This window comes from Danaus plexippus, chromosome 31 (assembly GCF_018135715.1).
Source record: "Danaus plexippus chromosome 31, MEX_DaPlex, whole genome shotgun sequence".
In the NCBI taxonomy this organism is placed as follows: Eukaryota; Metazoa; Arthropoda; class Insecta; order Lepidoptera; family Nymphalidae; genus Danaus; species Danaus plexippus.
The window spans coordinates 1,406,724-1,424,988 of NC_083558.1; the positions used below are offsets into that span (position 1 = coordinate 1,406,724).

Sequence of the window (18,265 nt, forward strand, 5' to 3'; positions counted from 1 at the left end):
CCGCTGACTCCGCGGAACCAACTCCAGGCCGTGTGAACCAGGAGATTCCTGATACCACACAAGCTATGGAATGGGATTGCTGTCCTAACATCGGGGCGATCAGTCTTAGGTATAGGTTATGAGTTTTAAAATGTAATTCTTATTATAATATACGTTAAGTTTCGTATTTTCCTGGAACTCCCGGTTGCCTCCGAACGTAATAATCAATTATGTTGCCATTTTATTTCTATGTTTAAATTCCTCATTCAAATATTGCTCCATTACTGTGGCATATTGTTTGTTCTCGTATACGTAAAATTTCGTTGATTTTGATTGATAATCGGTTTATATTTTCTGGAATAATTTTTTTGTGATTCGTTACTGTCGGCTCAAGTGTGATTTGATGTTATAAAAATATTTTGTATGGAATTTAAAATTTTATCGATCTTAGTTTTGTTAGAATCACTTAGTTTTGAACCTCCTTAGTTTATACTCAGTTTCCGGTCGAGTCTACCATCAATGACAGGCCCTAGGTATGATTATCTACTAGCTCAACTTCACCAGTCACAAGTCAACGACGTAATGGCTACGTATCAAGTCTTAGTTAAATAAATCCCTTCAACATTTTTTTGTGTAAAAACAGCGTTTATTTAAGTATTTAACATCAAATCCCTCCACGTAAAATCGCTCATAAAACTCGACTAATTTCGTTCGAGGTACAGTTTCAGTCTTGTAACCTGACTGTCGTTTATTCTACAATGTCCTACAAAATGGCTGGAGCCAGTATTCATGGTTCTCAAATACAAGACGATGCTTCAATGTTGCATCACGAACCACAATGGTTCCGTATCAGTCAGTCAGTAGGGCACGGGTGACGGAGGGCGCCCTTGTACCGATTCCCTACCCAAGGAACTAGGCTTCGCCAGCGTATGTAAATAAAACACTCCATTAGTCACAATGTATATTTCTCATCACTTCTTGGCCTTCTCCTTCTTGTCCGCCTTCTTCTTGGGCGGGGGGGGCGTCTTCTTCTCCACCTTCTTCTTGGGGGCCTTGGCGGCCGCCAGCTTCAGACTCTTGGCCCTCCTCTCGCGGAGACGCCGAGCCCTCACCGCCGGGTCCGAGGATGGGAGGGAGATCTGAAACACCATCAAGCTTAGGGCTCCCGTCGAGGCTCGGAGTGCTCGCGACGTGAGAGTGGAGGGCTCAGAATTAGTCAACGTGATATGAGTAATCATGGTGCTCATAACCCAATGCTCTGATAGAGAATATCATCACAGAGTGTACCAAACAGCTATTGCTGGACTGGTTTTGATATAACGCAGAGAACTGTTACCAGTTTGATATGAAAATAATGGGAAAAATAGTCCAAATTGATAATTTTTTTTCCCGTAATGAGATTCCTAAGACAAAGTTAGCTCTTCAAGTAGCTAGGTAATTTAATTTTAGCGTAAACATGTCAAAATTTAATGTCTTAGGCCCAGTTTCACCAAGCTCTGTCTGTTTATAAGACTACCGAGTTGAAGTTACAGCGTTTAAACGACACGTTTGCTAGTTTGCTACGATGCATCTCTTCATCCCTAGATCAATAGATTAACAGTCCGTCAGCTATGGACGGATCTCTGGAGCGCGAATCAGTATAGACGTCTTGTAGGGACATAAGCGCGCGGCGGGACGTTTGATGCAGCCTACAGTCCACGGATACCTTAACGAGACGCCATTCGTGTAACACTGTCTGGTGAAACTGGGTCTCAGTACATCAATAACCTACAAATTGTCCGTACGTAGTGACGTCGCACAACACGCGGATTCCGAGTCTAACTCTATATAGTACACATCACTCAACCGACCCCTCTCTTCTCGGCCAGAGCCAGAGCCCTGGCATCGTTGCGTTTGTTCTGGTCCAAGACGGCCTTCCTCTTGAGAACGGCCGCATAGGGATTGAGTCTCAGCATAGCGCGAGCATTGCTGAGAGGGTTCAGCTTGCGAGGAGCTCGGACGACCCGCTTGCTGCAAAAATTACGAGGACAAATATTAATTACACAACTTATCTTGAATGAAAAACTACCAACTGTACGTTTTACGTTTGACACGCCAACTCATGGTGGGACTCGTGCTATGGTAAACATTTGCAGCAACAAAGGACGGGAAATAAGTGCTAGGACTTACTTGGGAGCGCGCAGCACCTTCCTGATCTCGTCGCACTTGAGCAAGCGGGACAGGTCGGTGTTGGCCATCTTGGGCTGCGGCAGGTTGAAGCCCTTCTTGAGCTTGGATGGTGTCTTCCAGGAACCGAACAGTGGGTCTGGAACAGATACACGTTTTAATCATGTTTCTAAATATAAACTGTGATGAAAGTTATCTCAGTCGCTCCTCATCACATAAGCCATGTACTAGTATCTCATCAAAATCTGTCATGCCGTTACACAGATTATCCAATGCAAACCGATCAGTGGTATAAGTTTGAATTTGCGTGTTCTAAAACCTCATGCAGAATGTGGCATGTTTTGCTTTAATTTAAATTTACCTTTTAATAGAGATAGTAATAAAAAAATTATATATATATATATATATATATATGTGTGTAGTGACAGTGTTGCACCCGTGGCGGTCACGGGAGCGCCCCGGAACGCCTCACCGTTTCTTTGATGTAGCACTGGTTCGCAGTAACACACGAGGCTACGACAGCATCGCGTGTGGACATGGGTGCATGTACTATACCTCAATAACACTTACTATATACGGATGGGATCTCCCATTCGTAAGATAACAATACATTTATTTGTCATAAGACAAGGATAACAAACCTACAACTTCATAGTTAAGTACAGTAATTAAATATAAGATACTCTGTGGACCGAGTTTGTCCAAATTTATAGAGACGAAACTTGTCATCATTCCATGGATGCACCGTGCGGCGCCGGGTCCATGCAGGGAGAGGAGCTTCAACAGCGGCTGGGACTTGACCCAGGGGTAGGTTTAAGGGTCCAAGCTCCTCTCTCTACCGAGCCTACTAGGGCTACTTCATATATATATGACAATATTTTCCTCACCGAGCCTCTCGAAGGCGCTCTTAGTCCAGATGATGAAGCGTCCAATGTGACCTCCCGGAGCCAGCTTCAGCAGATTCAGTTTGTTGACACTGATGGTCTCCACTCCGGGGATGTTACGGAAAGCTTTGGATAGACCCTGGAAGTTATACCAGTCTCAATATACAACAGGTAACATCATGTCGACTTAAACAGAGATTCTGTATTGAGATGGCAGGTTTTAAGTTATTAATAGACAGATAAGAGGTAATTCAGCATTAAAATATTTTGTTAACAGTAATTTAGTAGTAATCATATATATATATATATATTTCGTCTTCTCAATGGCTTGGACAGAATCTGCCACTACGAGCCGGAATCCTGGCACTTTCTTAGTAATGTGACCTATAATATGTACATTAAATTTAACTCAATTTTGCGGCTGGCAACACCATAGCACTGATCTCTTTTATTAGGCTCATAAGGACTCGTATCCAGAGCCGTAAAAACATTTACAAAAAAAATAAAAATCTCTTTTATTCTCTCTGTACTCTGTTATATATATATATATATATATATATATATTTTATACTTTAAATTATTTATTCAACAATTATGAACCAGTATTTCTCATCAACAATAAATTCTCAAATAAATAAACAAACAACATACATACACACATATAAGAATGTAATTATTACAATTTCCTCCCAAACTTTGTCTATAACCATACAAAAGTTTTACTACCATCGTCACCACATTAGTATATCTTAGTAATAGTCGTACTTGGTCCTTGTGGTAAACGATCAGAGGTCCTTTTCGTTGCAGTTTGCGTCGGTTGCGCATCTTCCCCTTGCCGGCACGGAGACGTTGAGATTTGTATACCTGATGATAAAATATGCATCAGGCAAACCAATTATCTATAAATACGTTTATTGATTATTCCAGTTTTATTGATTTTGGTCATTTTACGCTATTATATTGAAAATTATTACCATAATTTACCTTCGCGTTACCGTGGCAGTGTAAATTTAACACGGGTAAGCTAACTTTTTTTTTATTAATTATACCTTAAAATTTCAATGTCTCCTAAATAATATAACCGTATGAAAAGTAATCTCAAAGGTTTGTTGGTTCAGGAAGCACTGTCATCCCTCATGGAACACTCCAATGTCTTAATGACCTTGGAGTATAGAAAAGGGATCTTCGGCAGATCTCGGGATCATACCGTTCTAAGATAAAATTACTAATCAAATTCTAAAATACAATAATGCCAATTTTTTGTATGTCGGTTGTTTTAACATATATATATCTCATACCTTGAGCACATCGGACCAAGCCTTTACTCTTCTTAGGAAGATAACAGCCTGTTTTGTCTTCTCAATGGCTTGGACAGAATCTGCCACTACGAGCGGGAATTCTGGCACTTTCTCAATGATGTGACCTATAATATTTACATATGTAAATTTAACTCAATTTTGCACCTGGCAACACCATAGCACTATCTCTTTCATTCTCTCTGTACTCTGGTACACCATAGTGACTGGCACGTTTTATGCAACAGTAAGGTTGTTTCCACTAAGGCCGTTTTAGTTTGTGCAATACCGACAATTACCTTAATTACAAGTTTGCAACAACACATTAGATGTGACACGTTACAACTTTCTCTCAGTATCATTAAGGATACTATGAGATATATATCTTTATTTTACCGAGCAAGTACAGCTAATTGTTGCAAGCATACAAATGAGACGGTCTCACCTCTGGCCTGAACCAGTGCTGGGACACCAGCCGCGGCAACAGCTGCGGCCGCTGCAGCCCGTCGCTGGCGGAGATTGACGCGACGGTGCCAACGGCGCCAGGGCTTGGTCGGCGCGAACATACGGCCGCCACGACACATGTTGCCGAAGGCACCCTGGCCGGACCTGGGGATAACATGTTAGCTATAAGACTGAAGATTTAAAAAAAGTATTATAAACTTAAAAAATAGAGCAATAAGTAAAACCGAAAAACAAACTATGTTTATTGACATTCTACTAACCTATGAGTACCACCGCCGCGGACACGGGGTATACGGGCGACGGCGCGACCTGTTCCCCATGACTCCGCACTGGTTTGATGACCTGATGATGAAGAGCATATTAATATTCCCATCCAATGGAATGCTATAGCATTAAACGACCAAATATGTATATGTAGTGACAGTGTTGCACCCGTGGCGGTCACAGGAGCGCCCCGGAACGCCTCACCGTCTCTTTGATGTAGCACTGGTTCGCAGTAACACACGAGGCTACGACAGCATCGCGTGTGGACATGGGTGCATGTACTATACCTCAATAACACTAACTATATATGGATTTCTTATAAGACATTGAATAAAAACCTATGACTTAACACTAAGTACACTAATAACATATAATATACTTGCTGTGGGCCGGATTTGTCTAAATATATATATATTATTTAATGAGATAAGCCGGAACAAACAGACAAACAAGCATTAAGCAAGTCCTATCAGAATCTGTCCAGCCATAAAGTTCTCATATGTGAACAAAGTCTTCAACAGCTGTTATTAATCTTACCGGCTTCCTTGCTCACACTGTAGGGTTGCCTAGAATTCTTGCTCATAGACACATGAACATCGTTGACAAGGTCCGGTCGGATCGGGGCCTTGAAAACAAACGGCAGAGGGATGTTTGCGTCTGCTACCTTCTCACTCTTCTCTGTGTACACCGACACTAACGGCCGGGCTACCGATAGACTCTGGAGACATATTTGATAATACGCACACAATTAAGCTGTGATGTTAAAAATTTGTTCAATAAGATAGTTGGTGATACTTTGTACAATGCACCACACAGATTTGTTAGCTTAAATGTATTATATATACATACATATTAATGCAACAACTTGACTTGATTAACCATGATCACATAAAATAATACTAAGTCTTGGTTAGTTTAACTAAATTCAGTAATGTCTTCTACTTGTCGACACACTGCAAACTGATAGTTTTGCAATGTTTCCTACAAGAATGTTTGATATACCCCTATATTGTACCTGGAGGACGATAAACATCAACCAGGAAGAGTTTGGGGATGAATGAGGTGCACCTTACCGAGACGAGTTACGAGATAAACTATGAGTCATAAATAAATAGTAGATTTATTATTGAAGTTCAAATAATATTACCTGGTAAAATTATAACTAAAATTATTTTAATTTATTATATATACAAAATAATAATCCGGTAACAAAAACGAGACTGTTTGAATCATATGCAATTGTTTTATAATTAAAACAAGACATTGGACATAAACGTTATAAATATGTATCAAATCATTTAAAAATGACGAGATTAAGTATGCAATGTGTATTATAAAGATAATGTTCGGTTGAAGAGCACGCTGACGCGACGATGAATGTTTCGATCAATGGATATCCTAACCTCAACTTAAGCAATTCATTCTCCTGTTTGAGCGAGTAAATAGTATAACTAAATTACTGAACATTCTTTTCATAATATAACGATCAATTACCAAAACAGGTGAGAATAAACAAAACACAATCATACAACAATGACTAGTGGAGCGAAGCCATATACTGGGTTATAATATGTTGAGGTATCTGTAACTAGGGCCTAATATAGCAAAATATAGTAGCAATACTTAAAATGATCAGCCCCGATTAACTTTGAGTAAGATTGAACTCACATAAAGTCCTAATTTTGTAGATATTTTCGATTCCGATCACGAAACACGTGGGGCATACCATGTTGTTAAAACAATCATTCTACACCATCACTTGGAAACTTTCACCAACAGAACGTTATTACAATACTATTTGCACCATAAAAAAGTTGAAACTTACCATTTCGCTATATGAGCGAAGTTATTCCTCCAATTACACACTATACGCGGCGGAAAGACCATCCGCCATGCCACGGAGGAGTAAAAGACCGGAAGAGATGGTCTCTTGACAATTTTAAAATAAAGTTGCTAGAAACAAAAATAGTTTACAATTACAACTAGTCTTCCGGTTGAAATTTGTAAAGAAGAATTTATATATATATTAAATTAAAAAAGGCCATAGTCATTAAAACGGGATAAAAGGGTCAATGGTTAAATGAAAAGTTTTTATTATTAATTCTCTCTTTATTATATATTAAAAAAATAATTCTAAAGATAATAAAGTAAAAAATTATTTCAATATTTAGAATTCGTATGATGCAAAAAGCAAAAAACTCAAAAATAGCAACTTTGCATTAAAATATGCCAAGGACTACCTATAGCATTTTTTGACTTTTCCACGTCATAAACAGCTAGGTACTAACGTTGCAGAAATGTCACAACTTTTACTTATATATGTCGATTTATAGTTATTTAGAAATTAAAAAGTTCAAATATGTCATATGTCAAAAATGGATAATGAAAATGATAATCACAATACAGACAATAATCCAACGAATAGAGATGTACAAACGGAGGAAGATAACGATGATATATCGATTACATCTAAAGAAATCATGACTTATAAGTTAGATGTAAGCCCAAATGGCGTCGACCCCGTTTATAATAACTGTTCTCCGAGATTCTCAAGAGAGGGACCAAGTGCTCTCCCAGAATCTCCAGTCGTGTTTACCCAACCTCTGCGCATATTTTCGAACGTACCATCACCAATGTCGTTAAACATGCCGACGTCCTCGCAGCCCCAATCTTTATTCTTGCAGGCTTTAGCCAAATTAAACACGAGCTCTATAAGTTTAGCATTCAAAAATATCGATGACAAACTAAGATTCAATAACGATTCAGCTCTTAATAAAGAACTATCACCGCCCGATTCTTTGACTAGCGCGCCGCCGTCCTATTCATTTGTACTGCGGCAAATGGCTGCAAGGAGAAGGCCTAGATTGATGGGAACTTTCTATCCATCACCGTCCTTCGTGCAGCACACACCTCCTCCGAACTACGCTACGGCTTTCGATATCTACGTTGATAATCCCATTACGCAACCACCACCTAGGATATATAATTTTGGATTTACGCCAATGCCTATCGTCTGCCCTCAATGTGGACACACGGGGATGACAGTGGTTACCTGTAAAATAACGTTGTGTACCCATTTATGTGCAATGTCGTTATGTTTGATGTGTTGTTGGATATGTGCGCCCCTGCCATACGTCCTACGATCATGCAAAGATGTTTATCACTACTGCAGGAATTGTCGCAGTTATCTTGGAATGTACTGCCCCACCAGTCCAGATAGTGCTTATACTTGATTTTTTTTATAATATGTAAAAGCTTAAAATAAATTTGTCTATTAAATTTAGAAAACTTGATTTTTTTTCAAATTTCTAAACGAAAATGTAATGTTGCTATATAACTTATTTAATTTAAAAATTATAAAGCGTTTTAATATTGTTTTATATTGTAAATTATTAAATTTTATGTTATTTCTAAGCTAAATGATAACATAAAATAGAGTTATATTCATATTTAAGATACTTAACTATTTTTAATTAAATGAAATAGGTTACATTGTCGCAATTCACAAGGTCGTGAAAAAATTCGAATGAAATGTGATTTTGTTATCATCGCGTTCACAAATAACAGAAAATTGCTTATGATGAGGATTTTTTTTTTCAAAATAAAAAAAAAATGATAACATCCCTTAGGAGGTAAATACTTGTTCAACCATCATCAGTAGTTTTTATGTAAATTTTTCGTAGATATTTTTTTATATATCATTTTAAATGTTCCTTTATCTTGAACATTTCCACTGTCATTGGTCCACTACCGACATCTGGCGAAAAAAGAGCTTTTTGTAAAATTAGAAGTCACAGCCTTCCGCGAGTTCCGTGTGTTGCGGAAAATACCCTTTTTGGGCGTCCGACCACATGTGTGAATTGTGAACAAAATATGGTTCATTAGTTATTTTCAGGTTAAAAACGCCTTTTCGTGTACAGGTTGTGCACGTAATCGATAGATACGGTGTGTCCGGAACGTTGTGTGTCGTTAAATAGTTGGAACAAGTCGACGGAAGTGAATTTTTTCGATGTAAATACGGTCGATCCAGGGCCAGTCTGGTGTGCATTTTGAACTTTGAGCATATTACGCTCTGAAAATACGTTATTGAGTTTTGTATACATATACGTCTCGATTGACCTTCTTATAATTGCGAAAGTTGTGCATTTCGTGGGTCCGACCCGAAGCATGCCGTTTTGTTAAGGGGCATGGCGCCGCGCTCGTGATCCTAGGTCGGCGCGAAGCGCGCGCCCGGGCTTACATAACGTGGATAGCAGCGGCATGGCCGCGCGGGTGTCCGTCGAGGGCGCAGGACCCTCGTACGCGTCGGTGCTCAACTTTAGAGTGAGTGACAGCAATAAAGAAAACATAGAGGCCACGGAGGAGGTGGCAGACGCGCCACCTCGCCAGGATGATGAGGAGGAGGAAGGTTTCGTGCCAGTCATCTCGCACGCTCGTAGACCGGCCAAGAGCCGCAGGGAGCGAGAGCGCAGAGCTGCACCTCGTCCGCACAAGGAACCCAAGCCGCAAACGGAGCCCCAGCCAGCGTCTGACCAACAACAGTCAACAGAACCGCAGCCCAAGAAGTTCGTGGAAGCTCCCATACCCAAAGTAAACCCTTGGCAGGTACGAGAATTTGAGTTGTCAGACTTCCAATTTGATTGCATACTGTCCTATTGAGTCATGTTATGATATTTTACAATCAATACGGTCTCGTCGGCGTTATTGCATAATGTTGTGAATGTGCTTCATATATATGTTGGGCAATATATTTTATATGTCACCAAATATACTGTCAGCATCAATGAACCTAGTTTGCAATACATGTCAGACCGCAGTACGTGTCAATGCTGGAATGTACTGACAATTCTTCATAACCTTAAACAAATATGAGCTATGTTGGATATAATTTTATCAATGCATATATTTTGAGGTTGTTTCATGTTGTGCCGTTAAGTGTATACCAGTTCATATCACCAATTCATATCGACGGTTCTACATTTAAGGTCAAGTCAAAACCCGTGGTTTACGTAGAGCATAGTCTGTATTCAACAAGCCCTAGAAATTATTCTATGATTTGTAAAATTTGTAAGACGAGGTTACTAATTAAGATAAAATAAAAAATCGTATGTCTGTGTGAGCATAGATAATCTAAAGCCAATGATGAAATTAAAAAAAAAGTCCATTATTGACATGTCTTTATATATGTAGGGACCGTCTATATAAATATATATACATATATATATATATATACATAATACATAATTTCAATCAAAATTAATTTCCGTTCCCTTTATATTTGTATTTCGTCCTACTATACATTCTCACCTACAAACTGAAGACAGTTTGGAGTAATTAATGACTATAACTAGGTTAATCAACAAAGATATAACAATGAAAAACTCGTAACTGTAAGTATTTAGTATGTGTGTCAACTCATCTCTACCTCTTAAAGGGTAAGAGAAAACTTTTTATAGCTAATATATATATATATATATATTACCTAACATTATCTTGCCCTAGTAAAATACATTAATAATTGCGTAATGATATGCTGCTTTTTAATAGAATACTAGTATCGTTTAAAAGTGTTATCATAATCTGTTATATATATCTTTAAAGCCTTACTTATATATCATATCATATGATATGATATGATGATAATTTGCGTGGATTATATATATTTCAATGTTAAGTCTATAAGTTATAAATTACACCCGTCTCTGCTTGTGATTCTAAATTAATTTACAGATAATCTGACTGACAAAGTTTTATTTTATTAAATATATACACACACATTAGTATTTTTATTATTTAGTATTTTCTTATATATACACACACACACACACACACACACACATATATATATATATATACATACATTTAGGTGCTTTCATATTAAGATTACTGTGTCAGTGTATATATATATATACATGTTGTATGTCTGTATTCGCACATACAAAAGTTACATATGTTTTAAATGGTCTGATAAGTTAACGATATTAATTTTTTTAATGAAGATACACACTTTAATAATGAAATTCTTCAATATCCTGACTGACGCAACATTGTCTGTCAGGTGGCTATAGTTTTCTGTCGATTAGATATACCTAATATTAGTCGTCTCAGCCGTATTTACTGATCATTGCGTCGTTCCGTATCATGTTATACAAGGCTTAAACCCCCGGTCTGTCCATGTTATATATTTTTACTATACACACAATCGATGTGTGTATATGTAAATATATATACGTTATACTGAATAATTTTCACCGTAGCATATAAAATCATTAATTCGAAATTGTCACTATTAAAATCTATCAGTCCTGTATCCATTCGCTTAGAGCCCAATCAATAATGATACATCATTTTCATCACTCGTAGATTCAAGCACTAAATATTTATATTAGTTTTATGATGGGCAAAGTCTTAATATATATATATGTGTGTGTGTGTGTGTGTGTCTCGCAAGCGGTATGACGTCATCGTAATTATCTTCACATATAGGTTACGGAGATACACGCTGTGAACGAAAAACGTATAGGAAAAAAAAAATAACAATAATCTCAGATAAAACGTTGTATCTAACGGGTTACAACCGCGGTCGGAGGCGTGGCGGGTGCGGTTTCGTATGTGTGTTTGTTGATGTGTTACGTTATATCTACTAAACAGATATGTCGTTTAAAAATTATGTATGGAATAAAATTTGTATGGAACTTTATGAAAATACCTTTATATATATAGCACAGTAGGTTATTTATGCAGCATTTTAGTTTACAATTACGTTAATGTAAGTAAATATATATATGTGTAGTTTCTTAAATAAAAATACCTTTTTTTCGTTTAAATCAAGTAATAGCTAATTTATAATAGGTGATGTTTATTCAGTTTGAGAATACATGTAGCAAGATTTTTAGTATGATGACAGAGTCTGTGTATATAGATGTGTTAGTTTTCAATTTTTCTACTTTAAAATTCCTGAATGGATTTTGATGACTCTATAAATTAATATATCTCATACATTACAATAACACATTATATAATGTGTCCTTCAGTCCGTGTAGTTCCCGGGAACACTTCATGACAGTTGTATAGTGTGAAGTAACGCGACACGCGATAGATGGCGCTGACTGTTGGTGTACATGTATATTATATATAAAACACATTTTCCCTATGCATAACATAATTCCAAAGTAAACACGAACAAAGTCACAGGTAAATTGTGTATTGTAATATAGGGTTATTATTTTTTATTAGTATAATTGTTATTTTGTAAACTTCCATCGATTCGATCTTGACCTATATACACGACATACTCACCTGAGGTATTAGTACGAGCTTAGATGACATATGGTGATACTGACAGTTTAAAAGTATCAAAATTTTAATTCCGTTTGCACTACTGACTTACGACGACTAAGGAATCTCTAATTTCAACCAACTCGTAATGTGAGAATTGATATTATTTTTTTTACTTAGTTTTCATTTTTATTCCACTTACTCGATACAAAATTTAATCTAGACAAAAAAAAAAATTGTTGATTAAGAGAATTTGTTAACCGACTTTCAATAAAAAGGTGTAACTGATCAGAAGTATCGTCATAACTATATACGTATTAATATACGCATAATTAATAGGTGTTCGTAAATTAGATGCGTTGTTAATTAAAGGAAATCACATCAAAATCGGATCAGTGCTTTAAAGACATTTTCAGACATTCAAACCTGCATACGTAATAAACTCACGAGTACAAAGTCACCTTCCTTGAAATAGTTTTTGTAAACTTAATCTTGCAAATCGTCAAATAAATTTATTTTATTTGTTAAATAAATATTATTTTTTTTATATAAATTAAGTGTTATTTTTTTTATTTAATTTAAAAGAAAAAAATGTTTCTAAACTGATAAGAATTTATTGTAATATATCAAAAGTATTAAGTTGTTGATAAGTGCGTTTCTTATCGATGTATGTAACCTCAAAAGACACGTGGTGCGCCGTGGTCAGGGTTGACGTTGCTCGGTGTTGCCATATATAGAGAATATTGATTGTCGGAAATTAATGTTGCCATATATATATATATATATATATATATTTTTATGGTAGAAAAAATATATTTTTATATAATATCATTAATTTTGTGCAATTTCGTTTCGAGTGAATTAATTAATAGTGAGAAAGACATGTAAATGTTAATAAGGTATTTTATATGTATCGAAATGATTAAAAATCAAGCGGTGTCATTCAGTCTGTTACACAATCACCCGTTATCGTTGTGTAAGATTAATGATACTCAACGTGAAGGTATTATTGCTACTAAATTTTTATTTCTTTACTAATAATGACATATATATATATAAATATATATATATATATATATGTTGATGTGTTTTTCTATAACATATTATTGTTTGTCAGCTGTATAGAAAGTAATTATAATAAAAATGTCATATAGAAATTTTTGCATTGAAAAAATTTCTCTTGAATTTTGAAGCTTAAAAGATATGTATATTTTTTAACAATATCTCATACAAAAGTAAAGGCGATCAATGAATATGACGTGATAGGTAATAGGTTATTCTAAATATACTACGAACGCGATGGATCAGTTGTTAATATGGCGGTAAACATGTGAAGTAATGCGGGTTCTTGTTATTGTAAAAATCTCTCTATGAATGATTCGTCCCCGTACTTTAGGCCTGACGTCTCCCCTCCATGGAGACGATCGGTTACGCAATACGGGCAGAGGAACGTTTCGACTGAAACAATCGCGGGTATTCACACAAAAATATCCACATGTTTCAGTTCAATACATTTACATTTTGCTCTTTTTCCCTGTCTATTTTTCATTGAAGGTCATCAAAACCAGTCCAGCCTTTTTGAGCACTGTTCTCATTATGGCAAAAAAGTATAATTCGTATAATATAGTTGAACTTTAACGTTAAAACTTGATAGACAACATGTCGGTCTATAGTGGTATTTGTTTGACTAAATTTTAAGATCTTTAAAGATCTGTTTGAGGTCTGATCTCAAGACCCTACCATTATGCTCGGTAACTAGTTCACTTGTGTTAGACTGTGACTCTAACATTTTACGTCATACTGCGACAGAATTTTTTCTTCCTCCAATACCTGGTTTCCGCCCAAGTTTCACGTGAATCGATCGAGTAATTCGTATTTACTATTTCTTTTAACGTTTGGTATGTTTTTTAAATGTTCATCAGTGCCAAGTTTAAAATCCGTCATGCTGTCATGAGTCGTGTAAATTCAGGCTGGAGAGATTGTATACATTTTTAAGTTTTTTGTCACTCATATAACTTTAGTATTGGTGTACTTTCAGCTTTCAGAACAACGCTGTTGACGTAAAAAAAATAAATTGAAAATCGTTTCAGACCAGCCAATGTTGGAAATGTAAAACTTATAAGTAAGTGAGCACTCCATTGACATTATTATGGCGTGATGACAGCCATAGGATTTGATAAAATCAAATCAAGACAAAACAAAATTCATTCGAATAGCGTATATCGGTCTGATAGGTGGAGATGACCTCGGCGGTCACCAGAAAATATATGACGAGCGACTTCAAGACGCGCCCGAAAGACCCTCAGGCAGTAGAAGCCTCATCCATCAGTTATCCCGACTCCCAAATCAGCTGATCCGCCCGATTTGATATATTTTGTGCAGAAATTAATGAATAACCATTATTATTATTGTGTGTAAAGTTTTAATACTACCGATCAGCTGACAGCGGTTGGTGTTGGACGCTGTCCAAGTTATATTTTCGTTATATAAACACATATGTATGTTTCTAGTTTTTATATATATATAGTCTGGGACACAACCTTGCTGTCAATGACTCGTTTTCTTTGAGTTTACTTGATTTGAAAGCGAGACAGACGAGCGGCGATGGAATTAAAACTACCTCCAAAAAAATATTTTTCTCTCTTTCTAATCATACTTCTCTTTCTTAATTTCGTTTGTATATTAATATTTTCGTTTGTATATTAGCCGATATCGAAGTTTTTAAAATCAGAGATTCCAAGAACGTGGTCATATAAAATTAAACTTTACCCAAGTAAGAGTGTTATAAGTAAAACTTACAACTGACAGTCGGCAGTTCATCGTCGCTGCTTCACGATTTAATAAAAAAACTTCGTTAACATCGGTTTTTGAGCTTCAACAGCAGTCCAAGTGACTTACCTGGTATATATCGCTAGTGTGATGATCGATGGTGCAAACAGCTCATCATCTTCACCGATCTCCACTCCATCATCACCTGATAAATGGTTTCTATGGTACAGTTTCTATGGAGCGTTCCCCTTCCCTATCAAGGGTCGCCCACAGCTATATTGATTACCAGGATGGGGGTGGCATGTCAAATTTTAATTAAATTCACATGGCTTCATATTAAATGCACGGTAAATTATTTTTTCATTGTTGAACTAAACTTTATTCTGAAAAGTAAAGCATGATCTAATATACAGTCCCCTTTGAAGTTATAAATAAAAAAACGTACGTGTGACAGTTAAATGTAATTTTATAGTTTACAAAATGGTTCTTAAAAAAAAATTTTGTTACTGATATATATATATATATTAATGGTATATAAAGTTCGTTTGTTTGTATTATGTACTAGTGTTTGTTAGCGACTTGGTTTGCGTTATATTTCCATCGCACCAAACATGTCGAGATTTAATAACAATATTTATTTGAATCATCATAGTATACATATATTTTTTTTTTCGTATCGAACAGAACTTTTTATTCTACAGTGAATATATATGTTTTAGAATTAATTTATTTCTATAGAAGTGTCCCGATTACTTCTATAGTATAGGATGGAGATCCAGTGAGCCGTGATATAGAATTCCTAGTTGTGAACACAATACAATAAGACACAAAGGTCTGCTTCATCACCAGATCAAGATGTCCATTGTGCGTTATCTGACGCAGCATCCTTGTTTGTTGACGTCGTGTGACCTCGGTTCCTCTCGGTCAAGGTCATGTGTCACGTGACTTCGTCCAAATCTATTAATTATGATTAGGTTACCATGGGGGTATTATGTCGCCATTTCCGGTTGAAATGAAACCTGATGAATACCAAATTCGGGATACGTATAGTCTCCTTTCGTCTAAGCCAGCTAATGATTTTTTTTTATGAGATTTTTCATCCAAAGAGCAATTCAACTGAATCTAGCTAAACCATCTACAAAATACGATTGTTTATATCTCAATGAAGACTAGAGTTTATCTGTTGGTATGCTATTCCAGCAGTGTCTCAAAGACTTGTCCTAAAGGCTCCAGGTTCAAGACCTGGACCTGCAACCGCACTAGTGAAGGTCCAATGAGAATACCACATCTGAGGTACAAGAATACTATATCAGAAGACCCAACCCGGTGCTAGAAGTTATGTATGACCTAATGCTGCAGACTTATCTATTCAGGCATTTAATGCTAAAAACTGACTGAATTAAGACTTTATCAAAGCTATTAATTAACTATAATTTGATTTCAAACGATTTGTGTAACATGGTTTGGCAAACAGACGAAAATTGTTCGACAACAGAAATAACTTACGGTAGCCGTGACTTGTGATGTACTATATAATATTATTTTATTACTATTGTTATATATATATATATATATATGGTCAGAGTTGCATACATATGCAATAAAAACGACTAAATATACATAATTAAAAATAATACGTACGTATGACCTATACTAACTAACAGTTTTTCTAGAAGATTGTACAAGAAATATTATTTCTTTGTGAGCCTTTATAAAATATATTTTTTGTTATATTGTGTAATGTTCAAAAACGTTAAATTAATTTTAAACCAATCCTTTGAGTGTTTTTTTTACTTGGAAAGATATCGTATTAAATCTCAAGGTGCTCTTTACACGATACGACAATTTAGTCGCAGGTCGTGTCGTATTGTATCGTGTAACGACATCCGATTTGTCGTACTGTGTGAATGCGATGGAGCACTTGTCTCGTAGATAAAAAGCCTTGAATGACTGATAACAGCAATCAATCATCGGTATTATTTTGTACCAATCAAGTTACTGCCCAGTTCAAATTTATTTTAACATTGTCAGAGCAAACACCGTCAAACTCAATACAGATAGTTTCGCAGTTTAAAGTTGACGAAATCTACGCACGTTATAATATGAATTAAACTGTACGCTTACTCCGAGTCTGAATTACACTATATACGAAGCGTTTCACGTTTCTCATTAAATAAAACGTTATAATTATAGAATGAAATATTTACTGTTAACGCTCCGTATGTAGTGACGATGGAAACTCGGACTAAATGTTATTCCAACGCTTGTTTTAAAGACATACATTTAATATATCGCCCAGAGACAACAGATTTTATCTCTATAGTCTGGATCAATTGAAGTGGTTGGGATTTTCTACTATAGTCTTGTCATTTTGATTTGCTCCCGTGGACTTATAGTATGAATGAAATACATATTTAATTTAATTTTATACGTACCTAGGTTTTTATAAAACGGAGAAAATATGATTCAATTGTTTGAGAATCAAATATCGTATAACCCTTAGCACCAGTTCGCAGATGAACCTTAATGCTGACAGTTTAAGAGTTTTCCGTTCGCATCTACGTATGGTAAGGCTAAGGTTTCAATATGTTATAGTTAATGCTGTCATAAATACGAAGATATTCATACGTGACAGAATTTTTTAAAAACCATATATATACACACACACACGCACGCACGCACACACACACATATATATATATATAATTTAATGAAAGTAGTACGGAATGTGAGTTAATGTAACTTAAATAATGACGCAACGCCAGTCTGCGGCTTGACATTTCGCTGGTTTCCTTAATGCAAAAGATTTTGTTTCTTATGTATGCACGTTAAGGTATAATTTTAAAGTAATCGCTTATCGCTGAAAGGATTTTGATGCTTATTGCTTAATGGTAAGGTTGAATTTCGTACTGGTATGTCATATGTCGGTTGGGCTGTGGTCCAAGTGAAAGGAGATTATCGATATGTATGGAAATATTTTTTTCTGTATTTGTATGGGAACAATATTCGTTTTTTTACTACAAGGGGTTTTTTTTTTAAAAATAGGGATAAAAATTATACCTAAGTCATGATCTTAGGGGATTATTTTGTCAGCGTATTGGAAAATAATAGCTAAGCGGACAAATAAAATAAATAGATTATCTATATATTGTTTATTTATAGCCC

At 35.9% G+C, this 18,265-nt stretch overlaps 3 protein-coding genes across 4 annotated transcripts in view; 2 read left to right on the forward strand and 1 right to left on the reverse strand.

The window, feature by feature from the left end:
- Nucleotides 1-927: 927 nt before the first annotated feature.
- LOC116778347 (large ribosomal subunit protein uL4) lies at nucleotides 928-7,033 on the reverse strand. Its single transcript, XM_032672329.2, has 10 exons — nucleotides 6,879-7,033; nucleotides 5,591-5,771; nucleotides 5,050-5,131; nucleotides 4,770-4,933; nucleotides 4,328-4,452; nucleotides 3,795-3,893; nucleotides 3,033-3,168; nucleotides 2,149-2,284; nucleotides 1,830-1,989; nucleotides 928-1,118 (listed from the first exon to the last, which is right to left on the reverse strand). The coding sequence occupies exons 1-10, from the start codon at nucleotides 6,879-6,881 to the stop codon at nucleotides 951-953; spliced, it is 1,254 nt and encodes a 417-aa protein (XP_032528220.1). The 5' UTR covers nucleotides 6,882-7,033; the 3' UTR covers nucleotides 928-950.
- A 301-nt stretch (nucleotides 7,034-7,334) lies between these two features.
- On the forward strand, nucleotides 7,335-8,334 carry LOC116778485 (uncharacterized). The gene has a single exon (XM_032672500.2). It carries the CDS (start codon nucleotides 7,420-7,422, stop codon nucleotides 8,284-8,286), a length of 867 nt encoding a protein of 288 aa, XP_032528391.2. The 5' UTR covers nucleotides 7,335-7,419; the 3' UTR covers nucleotides 8,287-8,334.
- A 504-nt stretch (nucleotides 8,335-8,838) lies between these two features.
- Nucleotides 8,839-18,265, forward strand: part of LOC116778444 (la-related protein 1B) — a 33,559-nt gene continuing 24,132 nt past the window's right edge. For both annotated transcript variants that reach the window (XM_061525952.1, XM_061525953.1), the window contains exon 1: nucleotides 8,839-9,658. In XM_061525952.1, coding sequence (XP_061381936.1) covers nucleotides 9,314-9,658 — 345 coding nt within the window. In that variant the 5' untranslated portion in view covers nucleotides 8,839-9,313. The remainder of the gene's footprint in view (nucleotides 9,659-18,265) is intronic.